At 39.4% G+C, this 19647-nt stretch overlaps 1 protein-coding gene across 2 annotated transcripts; it reads right to left on the bottom strand.

The window, feature by feature from the left end:
* Window positions 1-47: 47 nt before the first annotated feature.
* LOC133655552 (carnitine O-palmitoyltransferase 1, liver isoform-like) lies at window positions 48-18130 on the bottom strand. 2 transcript variants are annotated; one of them, XM_062055808.1, is made up of 19 exons: window positions 17936-18130; window positions 12744-12891; window positions 12379-12518; window positions 10728-10899; window positions 10527-10628; window positions 10287-10424; window positions 10040-10117; window positions 9212-9319; window positions 8307-8391; window positions 5973-6168; window positions 5697-5885; window positions 5505-5610; window positions 4302-4418; window positions 4051-4215; window positions 3837-3965; window positions 3553-3708; window positions 3368-3481; window positions 1016-1108; window positions 48-928 (listed from the first exon to the last, which is right to left on the bottom strand). In XM_062055808.1, exons 2-19 carry the CDS (start codon window positions 12882-12884, stop codon window positions 803-805), a joined length of 2355 nt encoding a protein of 784 aa, XP_061911792.1. In that variant the 5' UTR covers window positions 12885-12891; window positions 17936-18130; the 3' UTR covers window positions 48-802. The 2 variants fall into 2 exon arrangements, with proteins under 2 accessions (XP_061911792.1, XP_061911791.1); XM_062055807.1 differs by lacking the exon at window positions 8307-8391 and adding an exon at window positions 8843-8930 and having other exon boundaries at window positions 17936-18129.
* Between the last annotated feature and the right edge of the window lie 1517 nt (window positions 18131-19647).

Below are 19647 nucleotides of genomic sequence, written 5' to 3'. Positions count from 1 at the left end.
CGGGTCACAAATCAGACAAAAACAAAACAAAAAGCAGTCAAGTCAACTTGTTTCTTACACAACATCTTTATGTTAATTTGTAATTGCATAAAAAGTCAGACAATAGCAATATGAACACAAAACTAAGTCAATCAAGGAGCTTCCTGTTTACATGGTAACACACCTACTTTTCAAACTAACGGTTTACATTAATAATCCTTTAGGCCTGCACATGTTTAAAAATATACGTTGCATTGTTTTGATGCATATAATTGCAGAGAATTTTAAAAAATCATTACAAAACTTTCATATATGGGTGAAATGGAGTGATTTAAGTGTCTGATGAAAAACCCCTGAATGCTTTTAAAAATAAAAGAGCCACATTTCAGCGTAGTACGGAGCAAAAAAAAAGGAATGTTTTAGGTGCCTGTTGCCCTCAGAGTTACAACACATTGACACCATTTCCAGGCAAACAGAAGCACAAATAGTCAAAGCTTTAAGTAGCAACAAAACATAGACATGCCCCGGTATGAAACAAAAATCCAAGTATTGTTTGTTTTAAGAAAATAACAGGAAATTATTATCCCCGACTGAAATGAAAGCATTGTTATTCTGTGGACCTTACCATGCTATATAATTACAGATGTAATAAAAACATCAGTTCACTTGTGCCCAACTGAACTGTCCCTTCTCAACAGGCCGGTTAAGTTTGTTATTTGTTTGTTACCCACTCCCTCTACATGAGAACATGTCCAGGCTTTCCTCCATCAGCAAGTGTAGAAAAACACTTTCCCTTCAGCATCCCATTTCTCTTCTCCTCGGACTAAAGGTTTTTCTTGAATTCAGGTCGACTCTCTTCAGTTTTGCTGGGCTCTCTTTGGTCGGGGCTCATCAGCTCCAGCAAGTCGTGCAAGGCTTTTTTGATGTGAAAGCCAAACTCATGAGCATCCTTGAAGAAAAAAAAAAACCAAACAAATAAAGTGGAGGTATTTTACTATTTACAGTACGTGCATGTCATGGCAAGTGGTGAACTCACAGTGTCGGGGCACGAGTGCTTGCAGGAGATGTGGAAGTTGATCAGATTGTCACCCAAAATGTAGTAAGACACTCCATAACCATCATCGGCCACCTAAAAGACCAATAAACAACTCATAACTAACCACAACATGACTGAAATCTTAACCCTTAAGAGACCCTCACAGAGACATTTTGTGTCAATCAGCTTTGTTTTTATTTACAGACATTTTGGCTGCTGTTAATGAATACTTGACATTTTTAAGAGAATTCAAATTATTTTTTATTTTTAGAATTGTTACATACAGTATTCCTTGTCTAAAATGTAATGGCTACACAAAAAAACCACACATTTGTTACAAATTACAAAAAAAATACCCACACGTACATTTTTGAAAAGGCCCTTTTGTATCCTACATTTATGCCAACATATCCTACACTATCCAACATGTTAAGATTTACATTTGGACTACTTTAAAGATTCATAATTGGCCACCAGACATTCTTACATTTTCCTCTTCAAAGCTGCAGCAAAATTTCATAAAACCATTTTGGAGTCCACATTTACCATAACATGAACCAGTGGTCTATTTATTGAGGTTACATTCTCAGATCCCCTGCGAACGGCCCAAAAAATAAAACACACCCAATACGCCCTAACAATTTAAATTGTTGATATTCTAAACACATTTTGAATTCACTTTTAAACTTTGACAAGGACAATTACACAACATCATTATTTGCCAAACAATCTTCCTGCTGGAAAGTGTTGAGTGCATTGACTAGTGAGACAGATACCTCTGTTGGATTCATACCTGCAGCCCCCTTTTAACCTTTGTCAATACCGCCTTCAAACCACTTTCTATTCAAGTTGCCAATTTTTTTATATTTTTTATTTAAGGCAAAGAAAATAATCTGCAAATATATAGGGTCGAGAATAGACAGCGATGTACTGTACCAGCTTTGTATTTTTCATTTTCAGAATTGTCACTTGGTGGCGTTACATGCAGCAAAATTTAACAGTTTTCTGCAAGAGTGCAAGAATTTGTCGACAAAGGGCTACATCACCGCAAGTGAAAACTAAACACAATGAAGATACAAACTTACTGAAATTGCCAAGCTGACATTGATTTTTCATGGCAGTACGTCTGTGATAAGGGAGAATTTAAAGAGCAGGCATGTCGAACAACTGTAGGATGCGGTCTACGACTCTTCTCTGTAAGATAGTTCGCTTGTTAGCTTGCTAGCTAACAAGCTTTTTTAGCCCAAGTCTGCCAGTTAAACTTTCATCTAACTATGTGTACAGCTTTCTAAACAAAACATCATCACAAAATGCTCTTTTCAGTTTGAGGAAGATTTTTATCAGCATTTTGCCTGCCGTTCCTTTCAAAATGGACCATTGTTCAATTGTGTAATTATTTTTATAACAGCCTAATTAACATCATAGTAACGGTACGAAAGAATAAGTCTAAAAGTAGTTCATCTTTATTGTGAGCACATTCCTAAAACTATGTCAAGCTAAATCATAGCCACTGAATATGTACGCTTCATAATCCGACTACGGTAATCGCCAATATAGTTGACGAGTAGAGGTGGGGGAAATAATCGATTTTCACATGCATCGCAATTCGGACATGGGCGATTATATAATCTATTAGTAAACGTCAATAATTGATTTATTTATTGTATACAAAGTAATGCAGACCGTTCTAAAATTTGTCTGACTGCAGCGAGCCACCTCACCGACAGATCCGGCCAGCTCCTTTATTATAGGGCACTTATGGTCCAGTTTTGCACACATTTTCATTAATTTAATAAATGTGATGGGAATTTCTTATTACAAATGTACTAAATACACTGTTTTTAAAAGTTGCAATTTGTAAGTGCTTATTTAGTGAAACGAAAATAAATGTAAAACGGCATCAATATATATAAATTAAAGATGCATCAATAATCGATTTTTAATGGAATCGTAGCTCCTGAATCGTAATCGAATCGTGAGGTAGCCAAAGGTTCTTACCTCTAATGAATCGCGTTCATTATTTAAATAATTATTACTTGCCTTGCTACCCAAATGAAGTGTTTCCCCTTATTGATGCGAGATCATAATTTTAGTTTTTTCATTAATAAAACTGTGGTACTATGTAAACATATTGGTCTTTAAAAGCTTAAAATACCCAAAACATAATTAGTAATTGATATGTACCGTATATTTCAGGCTGAAGTAGTTTTGAAAGTTTGACTCAGTGAAAAAAAACATTAGTAAAAGACATTAACTGCAGTCTTTGAGAGAAAAAAATTGTGATCCGGGATAAGAGTGAGGATATTTTAGAGAGCTATTAAGATTTATTGTGTGAGGGAAAGCAACACTGACCGGCCCAAAGCCTCCTCCACAGGAAATGTACTCAGGATGGTTCACTAGGTCAAACAGCTCTACCTGCTGGAGGGATGTTTGACTGGTGGACAGCCTCCATGGCTCTGACAGAACCTGAAACAATAATCGCTGAGTGAAATATGGAGACTAAAAACTGATCATTGAATAGGGGAGTCGCAAAAAACCTCTTTAAGGAATGGTGACTCCACTCCAAGGTACTGGGACACGACATAGAGGCAAAAGAGGTGTCTGTCGATGCCAGCGCCGGTCATTGCCAAGCGGTAAAGAAGCTGGTGCTTCTCTGAAGCAGCGCGGAACAAATGCCTGCAGACTTCTGCGGACTAGTGGAGAGAAGTACAGTTTATAGTTAAAGTAAATATAAGTGACAGGTCTCCTTGGCTCATACTGTAGAGGTAGTTGTGCACACTACCAACAGTTGAGAGGCAAAAGAGGACAAAGGTTTTCTTACTTCTCCACCCACTAGCGCTCTGACAAAGGTACTGCTCTCATTGGTGCAGGAGCGAACCGTCTCGGTCCTGCCTTCTCTGAATAGACGGGTCATGGAGGCCTCATAGGTGAGGCAAAATGTCTTCCGATTCTGCAGCAGCAAATCAAAAGTCAAGTAGATAGTCAGGTACCAGATCACCTAATATACAGTACAGTAGCACATGGATGCACCTCACCCTAAAGTAGGCCAACTGAAGAGCCACCTGAATGAACGCATCTGGACTGACTCTGCACTTCTTGATCTTTCCCTTACCAAAGTCTCGGAAGGATATCACATGGAAGTCTACGTCATCTGCTAAGGCTTGGGCCACAGCCAGGGAGCGAGAGATCTGCTGCTCGCACTAACACACAGACAGCGTCAAATTCAAGCACATTTTAGGAAAAACAATCTAGCCATCCAGAAGCTTCAGCTATTTAACCTACTAACCTCTGGAGGGATTTCCCAGTTGAGCTTCTGAGGTCGTGCAAGAGATGGATCCACGTCTCCTTTGCAGTGACCCTCTTTATTGTAGCCCAGCTGGAAACAGTCAGTGGCCTGGACGTACTGTAGAGACAGTAAACACAACAGTTATAGGGGAAATACATTTTTATTTGGAATTGGAGCCTATCATTTTCACAATTCTTATGTAAAACAAGAACAAATGGTTTTCTTTTTTTATGCATCCTAAGTAGTATAAAAATGCAATCGAAAGTCTGCTTACAATGTAGCCAATGGGAGTTGCTCTATTCTGCTAAAAAGCCCTTAAAAAACATCCAAACACCTCCATTAAGGTTTTATATACATGCTGTAAATATATTAATGTAGTAACAGGCACATTTATAATAACATTTTATAATTAATAATATTTACCTATTTTGCTCATTTTACACATACGTGGCACATTAATTTTAAAAACGCATCATGACGTTCGCTTTTTCTTTCAACATCACTGGTTACTACTCACTGCAGACTTCATGAGAGCCAATAAACACAATAAAACATCACTTATTGTACAATGTCTGCTGTCATTAGGATGCTGACTGATAAGAATCTTGCTATAGTCCCGTTTAGATGAAGAATAACTCACAATCCTCACGAAGAAAAGGGGGCTGGAACTAAGCGTCTTTTTGTCTTTCTCGCCATTACTGGGTCTAAATTGGCTGTCTAAGTGCACCAACTTGCCTGATTACGTCCTCATCCTTCTACTATCCAAGTGAGAGGCATTATTTATGATATAGAATAAACTTTCACGAGCACCGACGTGAGAAATGCAGATGTCAACATTGCAGCAATAAGGTAGTGATTACAGTGCTGCTATAAATAGTTTGTCTGCATTAACGCTTGTAATAACGTCACTAATAATTGGTTAATATCAAAGTCGCGAAATGTAAATGAAGTATTGTTGCCGTTTTATTGATGGATCTTTATTGGGTTTTATGGGCAAAATAGAGGACCTCCGATTGGCTCCATTGTAAGCTGACTTTTATTTACGTTTATTTACGAGTTAGAATACATTAAAAAAATTACATCTGTCATCTTGTCTTTCATGATCATGAACGATAGGCAACATTCCAACCAAAAATGTACTTCCTTTTTAAGTGAATTGTTTTCAACGTTTGTCATTTGGGGCTTTTGGGTCGTCATCCTCACCTCCCACAGGTGCGCTATCACTGGTGCGTCGGCCCACGAGTGCTCCGCATTGATGCCATTCTTACCGTTCTTGAAGTAGACCACTGAGAAAGACTTATCAAACCACCTGAGGGACACAAAGGACGGCAATTAGATGTAGGCAGCGGAAAGTACATAATAAACGCTGCCAATGCAGATTTGAGCGACAATTACCTGTCATAACACTTCCCATGCAACAGACACTTTGCATAGCGGTCTAGACTCGCAGATGAGTCATCTCCCATCATGCCTTGCTCGTCGTCATCTAGGGTCACGAAAAACGCAGCTTTCTCAATACAGTCAAGTGAGCGCTTGTTGATTCCGCAGCTGAAGTACTTGCTCCTGGCTTGAGCCCATGGAATTCTAGGCAAAAGCAAGCATGACGACTTTGCTTTACATCTCTTTTGAATAAAAAAAACCCAAAACAACATGACCATGTGTCATACACACCTTTCGCCGGCAGTAAGAGCACCAAGTTTAGCTTCTCCAGGGCAGGGAGAGGAAGGGTCATCGAGGATCCTTTGAATCTGGAATTCAATCTCCCTGGGGGACAGAAGTCTACCCGCCTGGTACAACCTGAGCCGAAAGTAGCGTCCTCTGTGGTATACAGCCACATAGTCGCTGTCCTGCCAGTGCTGAACAGTGTCTTCAAGAGGCCAAGTACAAACAGAACGTTGATAAAAGTCAGATTGTTTTGGACAATACATGTAAAATACAGTATGTACATTAGCTTGTAGGAGTATCTGAAGCCTTGTTTTAGATTTATTTCAGCATTTTAGTGTTGCTTTTTTTGTATCCGCATCATCATTTATTCAGGGCCGCATTCCACACGGCTGGTTTGATTCAACACACGACTATTTGTGAACGTACATGATCTCACAGGAACAGCTGCAATGTGCCAAAGCCACAACCAAGATTTTAATTCATGAGGAACTTCCCTCGCTTGCATTCACTTGAACAAAATGGAAACGTGAAGGACACTGGAACTTCCCAACGCTAAAGGCATACAGTAGTAACTCACTAAAGTGAAAACAGTGTTACCTTGTTTTTGATTATCACAGGCGTTATGCTCCAGACCCCGATTAAGTGAATTTCTGCAAAACTATTTTATGACTAATGAACATTGTATGCATTTAAGTCTTTATAATCCCTCCACACAGCATTTACACTCTTCTAAACACTAATTTTGCTCTTAAAACACTTAATACTAGGGCTGTGAATCTTTAGGCACCACACGATTCGATCCGACTCAATTCTTGGGGGTAACGATTTGATTTAAAATCGATTCAAAATTATTCTTAATTTCAAAAGCTAGACTTTTTTTTAAAATAACATTGGATGCCAGTTGTATGATTAACGACATTGCTTCAAAATTCATAAACAGCGCTGATTAATTTCTGTATATTTCTTAAAAGAAAACTAGTTTTGTTAAAAAAAATGTTTCCCAAACCTTGAATAAAGTCAAATACAAATAAGGACACAAGAGAAACACTTCTCTTTTCTGAAGTAAATCTGTACATGGGCATCTACATCAACAATATAATTTGCCTGAGTGGCTGGACAGGACAGATTGGAGAAAAAAAAACGTTTTGTTTTTTTTAAATATAAATGGACTATTGTTCAATTGAGTAATATATATATGTATATATATATATTTTTAAAATATATTTATTTATATTTTTAAATTGATTAAGAATAGTTACAAATAGGAATCGATTAATTTTGAAAATCTTTTTTTTTGACGCCCCTACTGAATACACTCTTCAAAACCTACACATTTTTACCATGAAAACTTAAATGGGTAATCGAATCTCAATGTACTCAGTGGTACTTTAACTTAACCGCAAAATGGAGACGAAACCCCGTACACCCCTCATATTTTTTTAACGATTTACGTTCTGAAGGGACAATACCATAGAATGGAAACTCGTACATAATTTACAGTAGTCGGTGTAAAGATTGTATTTTAGTAATGATTTACTATGCACTGAAAATGTTAACACAGCCATTATGGTCTAAATATGGTCTGTACATATACTATGGAGCTGTGGTTTATTGAGGGGAATTTCAACATGTACTTTGAAATTCTGAAGCAAAACACGAGACACTCTCTTGGGAAACCTTTTTTCACCTACATGTTGATAAGTGCACTGCTAAGGAAGCCAAATGGTGAGGCTAAGTATTTTTTCAGACCTAAATATTAACAGCTATTTAAACAATCTTCTATTTAATCCATCCATTTTCTACCGCTTGTCTTCCTCGGGTTCGCGGGGGGCTGGAGCCTATCCCAGCTGCACTCGGGCGGAAGGTAGGGTACACCCTGGACAAGTCGCCACCTCATCCCAGGGCCAACACAAATAGACATAACATTCACACTCACACACTTGGGACAATATAGTTTTGCCAATCTATTTTCTATTTAATTTTATTATTTTCAGTCAACAGTCAATCTGTACTGCTACACAAGTTGTTTGCTGACCACTGAAATAAAGGTAAAATATTTGCTGAAATGTGAGGAGTATACTCACTTTTGTAAAATACTAGTGTATACGACAAAACACTACATCGGGGTTTGAATGGTGCAGGTTTGAATGGAAGGAGGAGATTTGTGCTTTTTGTCGGAAATTACAAAGAGTTATAAACGAAAAACAACGTGTGGTTCCATTTTATCAGTACACTAAAATCACACATTCATATTGCTGTTATTGACTGGTTATGTTTTACATTTTAGAGACTGTAAAATAAGGTAATGTTTGATTTTTAAAAATATATAATAATTACTACCTGCAAGTCTTCCTGGGATTCGACAAGTGTCAAACATCCTCTCAAACTGATAGGAGCAGCAAGGAATTGCAGACCTCAACAACCACTGAGTAGGAAGAGGAAGAAAAAGAAAAAGAAGAAAAAGAAACAAGGACCGCAGCAACGGCAGTCACGAAAGGAGAGGAAACCAAAACGATGGAATAAGGAAATGAAGGTGAGAGAGATGATGTGTGGGCAGATAAAAAACTGTCATTAGAGACCAGCCTACAAAACCACACAGCTCATCAGGACAAAAGGTGATAGGTGAAGGATGAGAGGGTGGGCTGCGCAGCAGACATTGTAACACCAACTCACACACAACTTTTATTGCCAACACGGATGAGGAATAGTTGTATTTAGATCCTAACATTCCGTATCAAACATCTGGACAAGAGGCCACTTTGAGGGGATGTTGACAGAGTGTGTGCATGTTTTTGTGTGTGTGTGTGTGTGTGTGTGTGTGTGTGTGTGTGTGTGTGTGTGTGTGTGTGTGTGTGTGTTCATGTCAGTCTCTTTACCCGTCTCCTCTCCAGGAGTGCGTGTGGTGTTGAACATCCTCTCACACTGAGCCGCACACAGAGGAATGACAGTGCCGGGTATACGACTCTGAAGGTCAATGGAAAGGGACACAAAGGCAAAAGGAAGAATGGAGGAAACATTGAGTCAAGCAAATAGACAAAGGGAGGTGGATGAGAGACAACATGATAAGAGAACATGAGGGTCTTCATGTACATATCACCACATTCAAACAATGGAGATGTACAGTACATGCAAAAAAAGTGGCCACCAGACTGATGGATATCACATAAGCCAATGTACATTTTGTAAAGAATCACAAATTGGGCTGGTGTGATGCTTGTTGCTAGAGCAACAGTAGCCAAACTCACAGGTTTGAGCTCTTCTCTGTTGAGTTTGCGGCGGTATAGGAAGAATGCGTGGATGGTGTTGCCTGCACGGGCTGCCTGTATAGGTGTCGGGGTCACATACAGGAAGTCCTGTGGGACAGAAGACACAGAGACAGGACGTTAGAGTGAAAATCCACACTTCTATTTAAAAATGGAATTAAAAAAAACTTAGTTTAGTTTAGCTTATTATTTTTCTTCGGTCAGTGGTCAACAATATAAACAAACAGTTTTACATAAACAAACAGTTGTACATTCATAAATTGACAATGTTAAAAACTGATGTTTTTCACAGAATAAAACAGTTCTTAGCAGTCTTAACATTTCTGTAACATGTTTTAGCTAAAATATCCCCATGGATCAATAATTACAGCACAATTAAAACCACCTCAAAACCAGCTGTTCTGAACAGGTCTGTTTAGAAGGCCACTGCTCATCCAACTACATTGCAGCTGTTTAGTTTTTGGCTTTAACGTGATAGTGGTTAAATGTAGTCGCAGACACATAAGACAAGGGAGGGTATTTGCTTATGGACCTTCCAAGTCATGTGCAGAGGAACTAGTTGTGAGGGCAGTCTTACACACAAATTACCAATTAAGGGCACAATGGGGCCATCATCTGAATAACTCCCTTAGAGACACATTTGATTTTATAATTTCCCCCAAGATGGTTGGGCAGGCACTACAGAGACACAACTACTGTATACATTAGCAGTTAATAATAAAAAAAAAATCTTCCTTGAGAGTTACAAAACCACAATATAATAATGTGATGTGCAATATTAAGTGGAAATCCATATAAAAAGTCCAATACCATGCCATAGTAGTTACTGTTGACCATTATCGGGCTCCGTCCTCGCAAGTAGACATATTCTTCCCACCAGTCACTAACCTATTAAAAAAACATGCCAAAGAGAAAGCTTGTGATGCAGCCTTTGCATGCTTATTCAGCATAAATAATGCAAAGCACAGAAACTTTCAAAGGTGTACATTGTTAATGACATTTCCAATTGAATGTTAACGTGGCTTTTTTTGGAAGAAGAGGATGTAAGGCCACTTACATAGTTGGCAGCCCACAGACATTTGAGTTTGAGGTACCACTGAAGTCGATTTCCCAGGCGGCTCTCAAACTCGCCAGCCAGCTTAGTCATCCGTTCATACCCAGCGTCATCCATGAACGGACGCACTGACTCCAGATACTGAACAGGAAAGAGACACACAGAGTAGAATAAACCGATTAGACAGATGGGTCTTAAATGAAGCATTTAGTTTGTTGTCATTTCCTCTGCTTCACAACATACCCTTTTGACTGTGTCCTTGGTGGTGGGTAAAGGCAGGTTTGGCAGTGAGCCCTGGTAACTGTAAAGTAGAGGCTTTCGGCCAGAGAAGATACGCACCAGTGCCTGTCACATAGACACAAGCATTTGTTAATAAAAACACTCCTAAAATACATTGATTCAAAATGACAGCTAACATGACGAGGCAAGAAACTAAGCACTGACCACCCAGACTTTAGTGGTGTTGGACATCTTGCCATGCTGCTCGAAGATCCAGCGGTGGTAGGACAGGAGCTGCTTGAGGCACAGGCGCATGGTGAAGATGAGCAGGAGCCAAAGTAATGTGCTGAAGAGCACTGCTGACAGCACCGCCTGACACTGGGTGCTCATAGACTGGCTAGATAGAGGGTTTGAGGCAATGTGTAAGTGTCACATTGAAGATTAGCAGTTTACAAGGTTTTTCAGATTCACTTTAAAAAATGTCCCATGGGATACAGTCTTTTAGCAAGTTTAATCAAGTCTCAAAGGTCCCACAATAATGTAGCGTTGTTGTTGGAATGTAAACAGTTTAAAAGCGCTTTGAGTAAGCCCTATTGGGAGAACAGCATTTTGTGTTTGTCGCTTTAATGCTAATGAGCTCCTTCCAAGAAGTGCTATTGTGAACTTTATCCACTTTTCACATACATACTACAACTCTGTACTGTATTTGTCCAACGTAATAGATGCCATATATTACATACCACACAACATTTAAAAGAAGGAACAGGAGGAAACAAGCATTTGCAACACTAGCTTAGCTACAGTGCTAACACTACACTCAAATCATGCCAGGTTTTCCTTTTCCCAGAAGTAAAAACACAATGATCAAACTAATAGTTCAAATGTCTGTAGCTGACCTATTAGTTTTTTTAAATGTGTGGTGAAGTCGGACATTTTCTATTTTAATTGTTTAAAATTTTGTGTCTACACAGGGCATATTTAAAAAAACTTCTTATTTCAAAAATTGAGCAAACTAGTGAAAGAGATTACCGGTACAGATTTTTTCACGTTCGGTGCTCATACCAAACTACTGTTAGAAACATCATAAAAGGGTAAATTTGTCATAATAGGGGACTGTTATCCTTACTTAAATTTCAGGTTTTGCAGAGTACAGTGGTTCCTCAACTTCGGAGTACCTTAACTTACAAGTATTTTGAAATACGTGTGGTTACTCTGCTTTTTGTTGAGATTTAAGTTACGAGCATAACTTGAGTTACGCATTTTGCATTTCTGCCGCTGGTTGAAGTATTTCCCCACAACCCACAGCCAAAGAACGACACAATCCTGATCTTTAACCACTTAAACTGAGAAACTTAGACCTCTCCGGTTCGTCACTCAAAGACGTCCGTGTGCAACATAAACAATTTCCTAATCCCTATTGTTAAGCAACAGAAAAGCAGCCTGTAGGAGACACCTACAAACATCCCTCTCCAAGGTAAATGCTGAACTATATTATTACATTAAATTACTGCAGTTGTTCGTAGTATATGCTATTGTAATGTTAAACATTAATACTGTATATAATAAAAGGCATGGTACAATTTGAAATGGTGGTATTTGGAAAGGGGCAAGCCTGGTTTTAAAGTGATTTCAATGGGTAGAGCTAATTTAAGATATGAGTGTTAAGTTTTGAGCTTGGTTGTGGAACCAATTGGTAGTAAGTTGAGTTGAGGGACCACTATACATGCATACACGGAACACTTGGCAGCAAAAAATCCATGTGTTTTTTGTTGGAGTTGTAATTTGCAGTGGTGCAGAATGGATTTCTAGCTATCTTATTTCTAAACTACAACCGCTAGAGTAAAAATGGGAGGTCACTTGGAATCTGAACAGTTACCTGACAGGCAGGTGCTCTTGTATCTTGGCTATAAGTCCCATGGAGGGATCGGAGCGAGTGTACATGGTGGCCAGGATTGCAATGACGACAAAAAGCCAGGAGGAGGGGCTGGCGGGATACACTCCTGTTATCACACTGTTCTGTTGATGAGAGAGAGAGAGAGATAGTATGATTGAGCATCACTAGTAGAGATCCAATGTAACATTCTTTATTGACTGACAGCGCCCAGATACGGCATGTGTCTGGAGGGCATCAAGCAACTCACTGCACATGCTGCTGCAAGTCAATGTTGCTTGATACCCAAAGCGATGCTCTCGTACTTATTAAATGTATGACGTACCAAAGACAAATGAACATGGACGCACCTTAAGCCTAATGACACGCTTCTTCCAAGAACGAAGGCCAGAGCGGTAGATCTCGGTGAGGGCCTGATGGGACAGCTTTAGATCAATGCCCTCTGGGGTGACTGTGAACTGGAAGGCCACAGCCTGGTGGGCTTCTGCCATGATGCCTCTGCATGTTGACAGGGAGACAGAATATGTATGATGAATGCAGTTTGAGGGTTTGGGGACAGGACCTCAGCTCAGCTGCAGACCACAACGCGGGCCACATCTCAGAGCAGCTGCTCGTCATTCCACGGATGACCCAGTTAATCATGTGATGCTGGGCACTGCATGCTTAACTGTCAGCAAGAACAATAAACAAAGACTAACATGTACGATGGATGAAGCTGGCCGTGAATTTCCAAAATGCGAATACCTGGACGACATCCATCGTACGCGCTGGCACTTTTAGGAGGCATGTTATTAATGAGCTCCTTTTAAATGCAAAGTCAGCTTGAATGGATTTGATCTGAAAATGCTGACTAGCTGCTGAAGTCAATTACTGTTTCTCTTCCCAAAGGGAATTGATTTTCATCCCGAAATAGGCTATGTCGTTGGTTAGAGCCCTGAGGTCTCTACCCCAGCAAAGGCAGTTTTAAAATGACTATGTTAGTCACAATAATTCAATATGTTTGTTACTGTGGTTTGGAGTGGTGCACTCATACTAAGGATCTCTTTAATATGTTGCCTCTCAGTATGCTACAATTTGTGACCCTGTCTGCTTACATACACTTTGTTATGTATGCATAAATATGCACAACTATGAACGGTTGAGGCCGAAACTATGAGCCCTCCTTGTGAAATTAGACACAACTCTTGATTTCTCTCTGGAAATTATCATTAATAACAAGTGTTTATATTGCATTTGTTTCCAAAATAACAGACATAATGTCCACTAAGTTTGATTAAAATATTTTATTACTACACCGATTTGAAAAAGGAAAGGGCAATCATGAGATGTCCAAAATTATTAGCCCCCTGGTCTTTAATAGTCAATAGTGTACCCTTTCTGAGCCACAACTGACAACAAACTCTTAAGAGTAGTTCTTTACTAGATTGGCACAGATCTCCTGAGGACTTTGGGCCATTCTTCAATTGCAAATTGTTCCAGCTGGTCCAATATGCGTGGTTTCCGAGCATCGACATTCCCCTTGAGCACCCGCCACAGACTCTAAATACTGTAGGATTGGTAAATAGAGAGTATATAGCGCTTTTATACCTTCAAGGTACTCAAAGCCCTTTGACACTAGTTCCACATTCACACACTGATGGCGAAAGCTGCATGCAAGGCCCAACCACGACACATCAGGAGCAGGGGTGACGTGTCTTGCCCACGGACACAACGGACGTGGCTGGGATTGCAGAAGCTGGGATCGAACCAGGAACCCTAAAGTTGTTGGCACGGCAGATTTTACCATCCGAGCCACGCCGTCCCAAGTGTGCTGCTTCTCTCGTCGTTTCATAAAATCTTTTTTGACTACCTCTGGAGGGAAACATTTATCCCTTTTGCGATTTGAACGATTTGTGAAGCCGAAAACAACACAAACATAGGTGAAGTGAAGTGAATTATATTTATATAGCGCTTTTCTCAAGTGACTCAAAGTGCTTTACATTGTGAAACCCATTATCTAAGTTACATTTTTAAACCAGTGTGGGTGGCACTGGGAGCACGTGGGTAAAGTGTCTTGCCCAAGGACACAACGGCAGTGACTAGGATGGCGGAAGCGGGGTTCGAACCTGCAACCCTTGAAGTTGCTGGCACGGCCACTCTACCAACAGAGCTATACCGCCCCATAGGGCGTTCTTTTCTTTGAGAAAATCTAAATGGCGCCTACTACACATTGAGAACACAGCTTGCTTGACCACCACGCATATTTTATGGTCAGGACGTGAGCCGGACGTGATGTCAGTAAAATCCAAACAATAGAAGCATTTAAGTCCCATCTTAAAACTAATTTGTATACACTAGCCTTTAAATAATTTTAGACCAGTTGATCTGCCGTCTCTTTTCTGTTCTGCCCCCCTTTCCTGCGTGGAGAGGGTTATTAGGTGACCACAGATGACACGCTAGCTGTTCAAAGTCGGGACCCAGGGTGGACCACTCATCTGTGCATCGGTTGGGGACGTCTCTGCGCTGCTGACTTGTATCCACTCAAGATGATCCCCTGCTGGCCCCAAAGTTTATCATTGTATCCCATTGGGTGGAGTTTTTTCTTGCCCTTATGTGAGATCTGAGCCGAGGATGTCGTTGTGGCTTGTTCAGCCCTTTGAGACACTTGTGATTTAGGGCTATATAAATAAACTTTGATTGATGATTGATTGATTGAAATATATATACACTATAACCACATATAAACCTGTTTGATGCTTCGAAGAGTTGCTGGGGATCAATTTTGGTTCAGATCAGGTAGAGGTTGAGCCATGATTTTATGGCAGTTTTAAAATTTAGTAGGAAAGTTAGAATTTTAAGGAATGCACTACCAACAGACCTTAAAATTCGAACTTCCCAACTAAATTTTAAAACTGCCATAAAATCATGGCTCAGCTCAACCTCTACCTGATCTGAAGCAAAAAGGATCCCCAGCAACTCTTCGAAGCATCAAACAGGTTTATATGTGGTTATAGAGTATATATATTTTCTCATTCAGTTTTGCACACATGTACATAGTGTCATGTACATAGTGTATATACAAAAACATGTGTCTTCTTGTCCTACATAGGGAAGGGAATGTTTGGCAGAATTAGAAAAAAAGTGCAGTTCCCCCTTTAAAATGTACTGGTTAAAAGGGAACAGAGGCGTCATGTCTGACAACTTTCAAATACAAATAGATGGAGAAGAAATGGAAAGACTAAATGAAACTAAATTTCTAGGTATAATGATTGATGATAAATTGAACTGGAAATCTCATGTAAAAAATATACAACATAAAGTAGAGAGAAACACATCAATAATGAATACAGCAAAACATGTTCTAGACCACAAATCACTTCATATTCTCTACTGCTCGCTAGTGTTACCATATCTGAGCTACTGTGTAGAAATATGGGGAAATAACTACAAAAGTACACTTCATTCACTAACGGTGTTACAAAAAAGATCAGTTAGAATAATACATAATGTTGGATATAGAGAACATACAAACCCTTTATTTATTGAACCAAAAATACTGAAATTCCACGACATAGTGAATTTGCAAACAGCTAAAAGTATGCACAAAGCAAACTATAACCTGCTACCCAAGAATATACAACAATTAATCTCAAAAAAAGAGGAGAAATATAATCTTAGAGAAAAATGTAATTTAAAACATTTGTATGCACGTACAACACTTAAGACCTTCAGTATATCAGTATGTGGAATTAAATTATGGAATGGATTAAGCAAAGCAATCAAACAATGTACTAATGATCCACTTCAAGAAACTCTTCAAACTTAAAGTGTTTACAAAGTACAAAGAAGAAGAACCATGACAAACATTCTCAATTTATTTCATCCATCCATTCATTCATTCTTAAAGTAATCTTACTTATCTCCATCCATCCATCCATTTTCTACCGCTTATTCCCTTCGGGTCGCGGGGGGTGATGGAGCCTATCTCAGCTACACTCGGGCGGAAGGCGGGGTACACCATGGACAAGTCGCCACCTCATCGCAGGGCCAACACGGATAGACAGACAACATTCACACTCACACACTAGGGCCAATTTTAGTGTTGCCAATCAACCTATCCCCAGGTGCATGTCTTTTGGCGGTGGGAGGAAGCCGGAGTACCCGGAGGGAACCCACGCAGTCACGAGGAGGACATGCAAACTCCACACAGAAAGATCCCGAGGCCGGGATTGAACTCACAACTACTCAGGACCTTCGTTTTGTGAGGCAGACGCTCTAACCCCTCTGCCACCGTGCTGCCTTACTTATCTCATCACATGAAATATGACTTACTTCAGCAATTATTATTATTAAATTATTACTATTATTTATTTATTTATTTTTATTGTGATTACTTATGGAGTTTATTGTGAATAAATTGTGAACAGGAAGTGAACAAAAAGTTTTAGCAACGGTTATTTAAAGAAAAGGGGTAGGATTAAATAAGCTCTGCTTCTTCCTACTCCTTTTCGAACATGTTGAAAAGAGAAACTGGAAATTGTGATGTATCATGTATGTTTGCATGCTCGAAATAAACTCAAACTCAAACTTTCTTCAACAATCCAAACACCAGCATGTAGTTAAAATAGTTACTTAACAGTTCTGTTTATGTTCAATCACATGACAGCTCTCTCTTGTTATGTGTCCTGGACAATAATAGGGGCAGGAAACATGAAAACAACGGGTTTGTTAGAGAACATCTGTCAGCGACCAGTTCAAGTTAACATGGTAACTGACTCACTTACCTCACTTTCTGGAATACCGCCCTGAACACTCCCTTAATTGTATAAGCAAATAAACCACTGCTCAGTGGCCTTGTGGTTAGAGTGTCCGCCCCTGAGACTGGGAGGTTGTGAGTTCAAACCTCGGCCGAGTCATACCAAAAACTACTAAAAATGGGACCCATTGCCTCCCTGCTTGGCACTCAGCATCAAGGGTTGGAATTGGGGGTTAAATCACCAAAAATGATTCCCGAGTGCGGCGCACGCTGCTGCTCACTGCTCCCCTCACCTCCCAGAGTGTGGAACAAGGGCATGGGTCAAATGCAGAGGACACATTCCACCACACCTAGTACGCTACTATTATTGGGACTTTAACTTTAACACTTGCATGCATGACAGTTAGCTCGTTGTCTGTTCTGGTGGGAAACAACAGTAAGACACCTAAAAGTCTGAACTCCAGCAAAGTCAAGTAGTGGTTTAAAATGTGTTGACATGTGCATGCTAACGCGAGCTAACGCACTCGGACGCTAGCAAGGCTTGACACTTTTATCGTTAAGCTAACGCTAGTTCCGGTTTTACGCCGTTGAGTTTTTATTTCCACTTGACAGTCGACGTTTTGCTTTCTTGGCATTTCTGTCGTGTTTTTGGTGGGAGTTGTGTAAACAAGGGCTGGGAATGACTTGGCGGAAATAAGCAAACACCTCCATGGGTCATCGACCAACGCCGAGTCCATTTGAACTGTAACTAGACGCGCGCCCAGCCCGTTAGTGTTAGCTACATACGTCATGTCGTCAAAATCTTACCAGGTAGTCCTTTACAGTGGTGAAATACCAAGCGAAGCGCCAAAGCTGGAGGTTATGTTTAACCTAGGACATCGACGAAGCCCGTCGGTGTGTGCCGCCGTAGTCAGTCGGCCCTCCTAGGCTCAACAACTGGAGTGAGATGCCTGGATGGACACAATGCTGCGTTCAAGACTGTCGGAAATGTTGCAATCGCGATGGACCCGATGCTGCGTTCAGAGTTTTTGCAAATGTTGCAATCATGTGATGTGAGTTCTTTGTTACAAAGTAGAGTAACATTAAACATGAACATGTTTTTAAATTGGTTGTACTGCTTAAGTTGCTTAACCCTCGCTAGTGTTACCATATCTGAGTTATTGTGTAGAAATATGGGGAAACAACGACAAATGTGCACTTTGTTCACTAACTGTTACAAAAAAGATGAATTAGAATAATACATAATGTTGGATATAGAGAACATACAAACACTTTATCTATTGAATCACAATTATTCAAATTCAACGATTTGGTGCATTTGCAAACAGCTAAAATTATGTATAAAGCAAACTGTTACCTATTCACTTTAAGAGACTGTTCAAACTACAAGTGTTCACAAAGTACACAGAACAAGAATTGTGATGAACATCTTGAACCCTTTCTTTTTTATTGAGACAAAGATTATTTATTTATTTAATATTTGTTTGCTTACTATGGTATATTATTTGTTTGTTCACTGTTCTGTTACAGAAAACAAGGAAATTTGATACAATTGCTATGGTATAAAAAATGGGTAGGATTACATAAGCTCTGTTTCTTCCTACTCCTTTTCGGACGTGCTGTAATGAAACAATTGGAAATGCGTGATGCATTACATTGTATTTTATGCATGTTCGAAATAAACTGAAACTGAACTGAACCCTTAGATATCTTGGAGACATTTTTTGGCCTTTGTTTTGTTTGTGTTCTTAAGTGAAATCAAGGAAATAAAGAATGGTTGCATTCTGGTGGAAAACAAACACATTTGTTCCGAATCCCAACTACAATTGCAATCCTTTTTTAAGACTATTGTTGGTCCTGTACTGGCCCTCACAAGTTGTCCACCAGATGCCGCCGTTATTCCTATTCAAAGCATAGGACATCGTTTTTCACCTTTTACAGTTTTCAGCACGGATGCCTTTCAGGCTGAAGTAGCAAGTTATGACATTTATTTCTCACAGCAGTTTTTAGGAAGCTGCCATGTTTTGTCTTGAGAACTTTGTGGGTTTTTTGTAGAAAAATAGTGCACAACAATGTATGTTGCTACCAATCATTGGTCTATCCCATAGTTAATAACAAACAAAATATTTGTGATTTTTTTTTTAACTGATATTCTACTTTATTAATTACATGATAAAACTGTTCTTTTTGCCACTATCTTGTATGTACTCCATATGGTGCTGCAGCTACTGGAATCTCAATTAACATGACAGCACACATCTAGAGGATCAATAAAGTTACATCTAAGAGAATATTTACATACAGGGTTTTTACATATAATTTATTTAGAAATATTACCAAAAAAAATCAGTTTTTGGGAGGCTGACATTTTTGTCATTGGAGTAAAATTTGAATTTTAAGGTCCTAATTTTTATGACCTTGTTCTACCACATATTCTAAAAGGAAATATCTTTATGTTATAAGAATACACATTCAAGTCTATAATGTAAGATAAACACTAAAAAATCACAGTATACACA

Source organism: Entelurus aequoreus, linkage group LG08, assembly GCF_033978785.1.
Source record: "Entelurus aequoreus isolate RoL-2023_Sb linkage group LG08, RoL_Eaeq_v1.1, whole genome shotgun sequence".
NCBI lineage: Eukaryota > Metazoa > Chordata > Actinopteri > Syngnathiformes > Syngnathidae > Entelurus > Entelurus aequoreus.
Note: the sequence above shows the minus strand (reverse complement) of the source record. Positions and strands in the feature narration are given on the sequence as shown.

Excerpts from the sequence above, each read along its gene's own strand:
- LOC133655552 (XM_062055807.1), bottom strand. The coding sequence starts at position 12,884 with ATGGCAGAAGCCCACCAGGCTGTGGCCTTCCAGTTCACAGTCACCCCA. Across the intron at positions 9,320-10,039 it reads ACAGTAACTACTATGGCATG|GACTTCCTGTATGTGACCCC; the intron begins GTATTGGACTTT and ends TCTGTCCCACAG. Across the intron at positions 4,419-5,504 it reads TGATAGCGCACCTGTGGGAG|TACGTCCAGGCCACTGACTG; the intron begins GTGAGGATGACG and ends CTGTCTCTACAG.